Raw genomic sequence first — 8,413 nt, forward strand, 5'->3', positions numbered from 1 at the left:
TTAACCCCAAATAATTTTTTCTATTTTCAGTGAGATGGCCGTGTATAGTTATTAATTAATTAAGTAGTGCAAGTGGAACTATATTTGGTGAGGGGGGAAGTTCCACTGCATGGAGAAGCGAGCACAAAAGGTTCGCATTATATGCTGCACCCGGCCTGGCGTGGGGAAACCAACTCTCCCCACGTTTAAGCTCTCTCTCTCTCTCCGCCGAACCTTTCTCTCTCCCCCTCCCCTTCGTTCTTCCCAAAATGCCCCCGTCCCCACCGGCCTTGGCTCGGAATGCCGAAAGTTCTTCCGGCGTCGCGCGGGAATGGCCCCTTTTCCACTTGATCAAACGATACTGCGGGTGCATGCATAGTAACATCCATGCGGAAACTAAAAGGAATTCTTGCTGCTGTTGTGGTATGTGTGCCAGAGCTTGGTGTTAAGCTTCTACATCTTGATTTATTTATCATTATTTCAAATTTCATTTAACTTGATTTCAAACCGAGCTTGATATAAAAGTGAAAAAAGTAAGCTTAATCATATTGAGCAAGGTGAAAACAATTCAAGTTTGAATCAAGATTGATCATAGATCAAAATAATTAAAAAAAGGAAAAACTTATGAGAAACACATGAATGGAAACTTTAGTATTATGATCCTACCAAATCTTTTGCAATCCTATAGTTGCTCGTTCCATCCTTCACTACAGTTATGTTCAATCAGAGGAAACAATATTTGAAAAGTTATTACTCAAAGATTGATGAAAAATAATAGTAAATTTATATCATGCTGTTGCTATCTAAGGACTAGAATTTTTCAAATTTTTAATATAGATTTGATTATAGTACATTCTTTCACAGGAATATAATAAAAAAATGTTATATAATGTTCATCACAGCGACAAAAAAGTTAAGTAATAGCTATTACCTGTCTACTATTATGTATTATATGTATTCCTATATATCAAAGGGTATCTTGAACTTTAACTTTGATAATGTTTTAGAATATTGCAAGAGCCTTGTTTTAGAATCATTACTTACAAACTAAACATAACATCACACAAGAAATAAATATAATGACCATTTCTCATGCAGCATGACTTTTAACTTTTAAGTTATCATGAATTAAAAAAGACAATACTTCAGTGATGATCAATAATTATTATAGTATACCCCCCAAAAGAAATTGCTATTACAGTGAAAATGAAAGCAATGATGGAAAGCAACATGTTCTCGTGGTCATGTCATTGTCTTTTTTTTTTTTTTTTTTCCCGAAATGAGAATTCAAAATGAGATTGTTACTTTTGGCAATAGCACATCTGAAACCGCATAGAAGATTCTACGTGCGGTCCAGGAGACGGCAGCGCGCATAGCAGTTGAGGTATGACCTTAGTTTAATGTATCGTCCAGGGTAGATTGTTATCCTGGGCACTGGTGAACACAACTACCCAGCCTTGCTGATAAGAAATCGAGACGATCCAACTGTACGATCCAAATCGAACGGCTACAAGGCCCCCTTGCAATAGGTGGTCCAGTGACAGTTACTTAAACAATCTATTAACGGTCCACGGATGGTGCTTCCCGCGTTTTCAAGGTTGGGGCTTGAAATTAGGCTAACTGTTGGACGCGTGTCCATAGATAGACTGTAATACATGGTTACCCGTCAGAAACTGAACGGAATCTGGCTTCGACGTAGTAACTTAACCTTATTAGCTGACGTGCGTGGCCCCTGGTTACTGACAGGAAGGACCGTGTTGTGTCAGTAATCCTCATCTTAATTATTATTATTTTTTAAACATCTAACTCCTGTGATATATATATATATAGAGATGAAAATAATATGAATAATATCTGTTCAAATTTATTTTTATATTTAAATTTATTTAAATATAAATATAAATTTAAAAAATTAATTAATATTAATATTTATATTTATATTTATTAAAAAAATAAATATAGATAAACAACTATCCAATTTATATCTAAATATCTGAATCTATCTATAATTTTATATAATTTTAAAAAAATATACAATCATATAAATGTATTATTAATTTGATTTATCATCTATTTAATAATATTTTTAAATTTATAGTTATAAAATTTAATTATCTAAATTATATCCATATTTTCAATATCTGAATTGTATCTATATCTGTTTAAAATAAATATGGATATAAATTTTTGCATTCGAATAGTATCCGTATTCATATTTATATTTATCAGATAAAATAAATGTAGATATAGATATGCTAGTATCTGATCTGTATCTGATCCAATTTTAACTTTAAATATGTATATTGGCTTTTGAAATCATTTAGAGTCCATTGTTGCTCTCGATAAACTATGTACTATTATTTGTGCCCTTTGCTATGTTACTCTTTAAATTCAATTTGGTTTGATAACAAGTAGGAGATAAATAATATCAATGTTTTATAGAATTTATATTTAAAGTCCAATATACGGTAACTGATAACTTTGACACCAAAAACATTTGTTAAATATATGTAATTTTAAAATTTTTAATTTTTCTTGATAACATGATTAGTTTATATATAAAGGGTTTAGGTTGTATTTTTTGTGGACAAGAATGATTGATCTTCTTTCACAATATTAGTCATTGGACCGCATCTTGTACATCTTTTAAAGCATGACAAACCTCTTTCTTCCATTTGTAGCATAGATCATGAAGCTGATTATGTCACGCCCCAAACCCAGGACATAACACGGCCATGCTACCGAGGGATGGATCCACGATAACACGAAGCCAAAATTCATCTTCTTAAATATAATAACTGGTGTATCATAAATAAATGTAATAATAAAGTTCAATTCAAATATTTAATTAAATCAAAACTGGTTCAGGGCATCTAAATCCAAAAGCAAGTACTAATCCGAATCTCAACATTCATAAATAACTACAAATCCATGATTATAAAATAAATTAAACTTCTGCTATTAAATTTTTCAGCTTGCTATGCCGATCTTCAAGCTTGGATTCCTTTTGTCGATCCTAACCTTATTTCTCTGTTCAAACAAAAAGAAAACAAAAAGAATATGAGCTACACTAGCCCAGTAAGTAGAACTTGCGCTTCCTTATCGGATCAACCATAAGTTTTTTCATGATAATATAATATTTAGAAAATAGCAGGTAATATAAAATAAAGCATTTTATAGAGCATATAACAAAATAGGTTATAAATTCATCATGCATGTATAAATCATGTATATTTCACAATCATGAATCGTAAATCATTTTCATCATGTATTCATGTCATGTTTCAAAATATTGCTCACAGACATTCGTGCTAAGGTCACTATTATACCCGTGACAGGGTCATGTTTCTTAATCGATAGAGTTCTTAATTCATGTGCCAACTTTATACCCGCTGGCAGGGCCATGTTTCGTGTGGATGCTAGCTCCGGATGTCGACCTTCCCGAAGAAATTCATTCATAGCCATCTGAGAGCCTTTGAAATCATTATATCTTTTTCTTAAAGCATACATATACATAGATGGAAAAACAATGAAATTCATGTTTCATAATCATGCTATTTTCATAAGACATGTTCATAAAATCAATGCTCATAATAAAACATGCTCTTTCATATCACATATGCCGATCCTTATTTTATGAAAAATTATGATTTCATCAATAGCAATTCTTTGCATAAAAATATGATCATTTAAAAATAAATAAAGAGCATAAGATTCACTTACCTCATTCATCTTAGATCTTCAAACTTCGTTAGAAGAATCAGCTAATCCTATTTAAAATATCAAATCATCATCAATTTCTATTCCATGAATATAATAAGATTAAATCATAAGGAAAGAGGACTGTTGACCGGATGTGTCGGACCATCCAGATACCAAGATAATTTAGGATCTCTTATCTGAGGGTCAGATTCAAGTGACTTGATCAAAAAATCGTGAAGCACAGATTAGATCAAAATCAATTAGTAGAGTTCATTAATAATGAATTTGAAAGATCTTTGATACGATCAAATGAGATTGACATACAGCACGGATATCAAAGCAACTTCGGATCATCTTATTAGAGTCAATATAAGCCTCTAAAAGATGAAGGCATGACTCGATATAGGATTCATAGATCTTTTTTTAGAGAGAGAAAGTCAGTCATGAGAGAAAAAGTAGAGAGAGAAAGTAGAGAGAGAATCTTCGTATCCTTCAAAAGTGGCAATGACGATTGAGATCATCAGTGGTCATATCAGGGTGACTTAATATGGATTAACCATGATTGATGTTATCAATTTCGAATAAGAATCGGATCGGGGTCTAATCTACTGCACGAATTTCGGAGCAGTCTCAGATCATCATATTTTCATCTCAAGTTTATCCTAGGGTCGGTGATGCAATCAGAGAGAGAGAATGACCCTAGAGAGACAAAATCTATAATGAGAGAGAAAGGTCTAGAGAGAAAAATAGGAAGAAAATCTAGAGAGAAAAAATATAGAGAGAAGGTAGAGAGAGGAGAGAGAAAGACTTAAGAGAGTGATGAGAGAAATTTTTTCTCACATGTATTTATTATTATTATTATTATAATATATATATATATATTTCCTTTCTTTTTCTTTTTTTTTTCTTTTTAGAGAGAGAAAATAGAGAGAGAAAGAGAGAGAAGAGAGAGAAAGAGGGAGAAAGAGGGGAGAGAGAAATTTTTTCTCTTATTTTATTTTATTTTTTTCTATTTTTTTTTATTTTTCTATTTTACATTTTCTTTTCTTTTCTTTTTATTTTTTCTTTTTTTCTTTTTCTTTTTCCTTTCCTCCTTTTTCTTTTCTTCTTCCCGTGGGCTTCCATTGAGCTGAAACAGGGGATCTCACAATCCCCTGTTGGCTGGCCGACCGGCGATGCAACCGGCATGGGCGGCCATCGGCAGGAGGAGGGGCGACCCTGCGGCAAGAGGAAGGCCAAGCCGGTGGCCGGCGGCGGCTACCGACGCCCACACATTCAAAAGGGATCGAATCCCTTTCTCCAAGAAATCCGGCGACTCCGATCGCCGGCGATCGTGCACACGAGCATGGAGAGAAAGGAGGAGAAGAGAGGAAGGGGAGGAGGCTCACCTTCGACGCCGGCGAGGCTTTTCCGACGAGCAAAAAGGATGGCACAGGGATGGTCTCCGCGGTGGTTTTCCGGCGATTGCCGCCGACTGGATCTCGAATCTTCGGTGAGAGGGAGAGAGGAGGATTCTCCTCCTTAAATAGAGCCGGAGGGGGGCTCTCCGACTCCGATTGGGAGCCGGTGAGAGGAGGAAGAAGACTCCCTTCGGGAGTCTTCTCCTCTGTTTCCCTTTTTTTTTTTTTTTGGGGCTGTGGATTGATTCTAGGCCCAATTGGACAGGGTGATCACAGATTAAGACTGTAAATAGATTGGGTTGATTTGTGACCTAATTCAATTTGATCCATTTAAAGCCAATCTGGTCCATTTTAAAAGATCTATGGGGCTAGTCAAATTCTAAAATTCATCATGTTCTATTTTTTGGGCCGGGTTTGGATTTATCGAATTCGGACTCAACCCAATCCGATCTATTAGATATTTGGCTCAAAGTTGAATCTTTTATTTTATAATCCAACCTAATCTAAACCTAATATATAGTTAGGATTTAAACCCATTTGAGTCTCTAAATTATGATTTAAGATTTATATGAGCCATATCTTTAATATAAAGATAAATTTAAAATTATTTTTTATTTCAATTTATTTTAAAAATAATATTATCTATTTATGAGATAATAATAATTAATTATATGATAATTAAAAGATAATCGACTACGTTTGACTTAAATCTAATCAAGCCTGAATTTTTGATATTAAAGTTGGGTTATATATAGATTTAACTTGATCTCAATGGCCTATTGAGCTAAAAATTTTAAGGGATTGGACTCAATCTAATCTTTCATTAAATTATATTTAAATTTAATATTAAAATTTAATTAAAAAATTAAATTATTATTATAAGATCCGATCAGACTCCTTTGCACTTCTAAAACTAACATGGTACTTTATACAACTTACAAAGTGCAACAAATATTTTTTTTTTATTTATAAGATAAATTACGAAATGGATATCGTATTTTGAAAGCTGTGCAAAGCATGATTTAAGGATATTACCAAAGAAGTTCAACCATCCTACCGCGCGAAAGAGACAACTCCAACGCACGCATTAATGGCAAAAGTAAAAGAGTTCTCCCGAATAACAAAATTGGAAGGGGCTTATCTGAGAAACTTCTTGCCTCGCCAACTCTACCGCTTTAAAAGTTAACTCCACCGCTACAGCGGCCGTCAGGACAAGCATATTTTGGTAACCTAACAAAGTCGGTGTACAAAGAATCCAAAGTTAACCCAGCATTATATAATATAATGAACGAATATTTAATGGCTCGTCCGATAATTAATACAAATACGAGGTTATTAACCTCAAAACGTTTCAATCTCTCCCACCGCTCTCTTATAAGCTCACATCCCCCGCCTTACCCCGATCATTGCGTGTCCAACAAGCCCCACCTCTTCCTCCGTCCTCTCCTTCTCTATCATCTTGTCCGAGAAGCTATAGTCCAGAAAGAGAGAGAATGGAGCTCCAAAACCCTAGTAATGGCGACCCTCCGAGCTCCGAGCTCGCAGACCCCAGCCATGGCGAACACCACCTCGACCCTCCCCTCTACCCTCCGGACGACGTCGACAGCTCCTGCTCCACCCCCTACGTTAGCGCCCCCTCCAGCCCCGGCCGGGGCGGCGTCACCGGCGGTTACTTCTTTAGCGCCCCTACTAGCCCCATGCACTTCGTCCTCTCCTCCAATGCCGGCGGCGGAGGCGGTTTCCCTCCCGACTCCCCCGACGCCTCCGTCGCCGGCTCCTTTGAGTTCGAATTCTCCGCCCGATTCCCCTTCTCCGCCACCTCTGCTGCTGGATCCATGACCTCCGCTGACGAGCTCTTTCTCAACGGCCAGATCCGCCCCATGAAGCTCTCCTCCCACCTCCAGCGGCCCCAAGTCCTCGCCCCCCTCCTCGATCTCAACGAAGAAGAAGACGACGACGATGAATCCGAGCGTCACCTGCCGGAAATGGCAGCGAGAGGGCGGGATCTGAAGCTCCGGAGCCGATCGATCCGCCGGAGGGCCAGATCCCATTCCCCGCTTCGGAACGCGCCGCTCCACTGGCAAGTGGAGGTCGAAGAACGAGAAGATAGAGCGAAAGATGTAGAGCCGGTTCCAGATCTGAAGCAGCTCGAGGCGGAGGCGGCCACTCCATCCGTCTCGGTCTCGTCCTCCCGGTCCTCGTCCACGTCCTCCTCCTCCTCCTCCTCCTCTGGAAGGACCTCCAAGAAGTGGATCTTCCTCAAAGATCTCCTCTATAGAAGCAAGAGCGAAGGAAGAGAGAGAGGAAACACCAAAGAGAAGTTCTGGCACTCGATCTCTTTCTCCCAATCCAAATCCAAGTCCAAACCTCCGCCGCCGACTCCTCCTCCCTGCGCCTCCACCGCCGCTTCCACCCCCTCTTCTTCCTCCAACTCGGAGGCGGAGAAGGGGAAATCCAAGGATCCACCACCCTCGTCCGGCGGGTCTTCAAAGAGAACGGCGGCGAAGCCGGTGAACGGGGTGGGGCGGCGAAGGGTGCCGGCGCCATCACCGCACGAGCGGCACTACACGGCGAACCGGGCGCAGGCGGAGGAGATGCGGCGGAAGACGTTCTTGCCGTACCGCCAGGGCCTCCTCGGCTGCCTGGGCTTCAGTTCCCGCAGCTATGGCGCCATTAACGGCTTCGCCCGTTCCCTTCACCCCGTCTCTTCCGGGTAAGCCACGCCGTCTTTCTTCCGTTATTCCCCCATCTTTCACCCCACCCAAAAAAAAAAAAAAAAAAAATGTGAATACTTTCTTATTTTTCTTTTTTCTTTCTGAGTAGAATTACTGGTGTAATCCCCTATGTGGTTCTGAAAAGACGAGATTAATATCGATTTTTATTATTATTTTTATCAATAAGTTGGGTCTTCACCCCGTCTCTTCCGGGTAAGCCACGCCGTCTCTCTTCCATTATTCCCCAATCTTTCACCCCACTCAAAAAAAAAAAAAAAAAAAAAAAAGTGAATACTTTCTTATTTTTCTTTTTTCTTTCTGAATGGAATTACTGGTGTAATCCCCCATGTGGTTCTGAAAAGACGAGATTAATATCGATTATTATTATTATTATTATTATCAATAAATTGGGTTTTTTTAAGATTTTTTTTTGAAAACTATTAATAACGAATCGTGGTAACTGCCGTCTCTTTGAAGGGGCCATTTGGATGTAAACGGTGCCAGCTTGGTGCTTAAGTTTTATCGTTTTCGTAACATTATTATTTACGTTTAAAAAATTTACCAGCCGTATCTTAAATCGAGATTAAATTCGTTTTGTAACATGAAAAAGGACGTGCA

The 8,413-nt window shown here is 38.2% G+C and overlaps 1 protein-coding gene across 1 annotated transcript; it reads left to right on the forward strand.

Annotated features, from left to right (window-relative positions):
* Nucleotides 1-6,455: 6,455 nt before the first annotated feature.
* Nucleotides 6,456-8,019, forward strand: LOC105052576 (uncharacterized). Its single transcript, XM_010933426.4, has one exon. The coding sequence runs from the start codon at nt 6,575-6,577 to the stop codon at nt 7,796-7,798; it is 1,224 nt and encodes a 407-aa protein (XP_010931728.1). The 5' UTR covers nt 6,456-6,574; the 3' UTR covers nt 7,799-8,019.
* Nucleotides 8,020-8,413: the final 394 nt, after the last annotated feature.

This window comes from Elaeis guineensis, chromosome 10, assembly GCF_000442705.2.
Source record: "Elaeis guineensis isolate ETL-2024a chromosome 10, EG11, whole genome shotgun sequence".
Classification (NCBI taxonomy): Eukaryota; Viridiplantae; Streptophyta; class Magnoliopsida; order Arecales; family Arecaceae; genus Elaeis; species Elaeis guineensis.

Coding starts and splice junctions, on each gene's coding strand:
- LOC105052576 (XM_010933426.4), top strand. CDS start 6,575: ATGGAGCTCCAAAACCCTAGTAATGGCGACCCTCCGAGCTCCGAGCTC.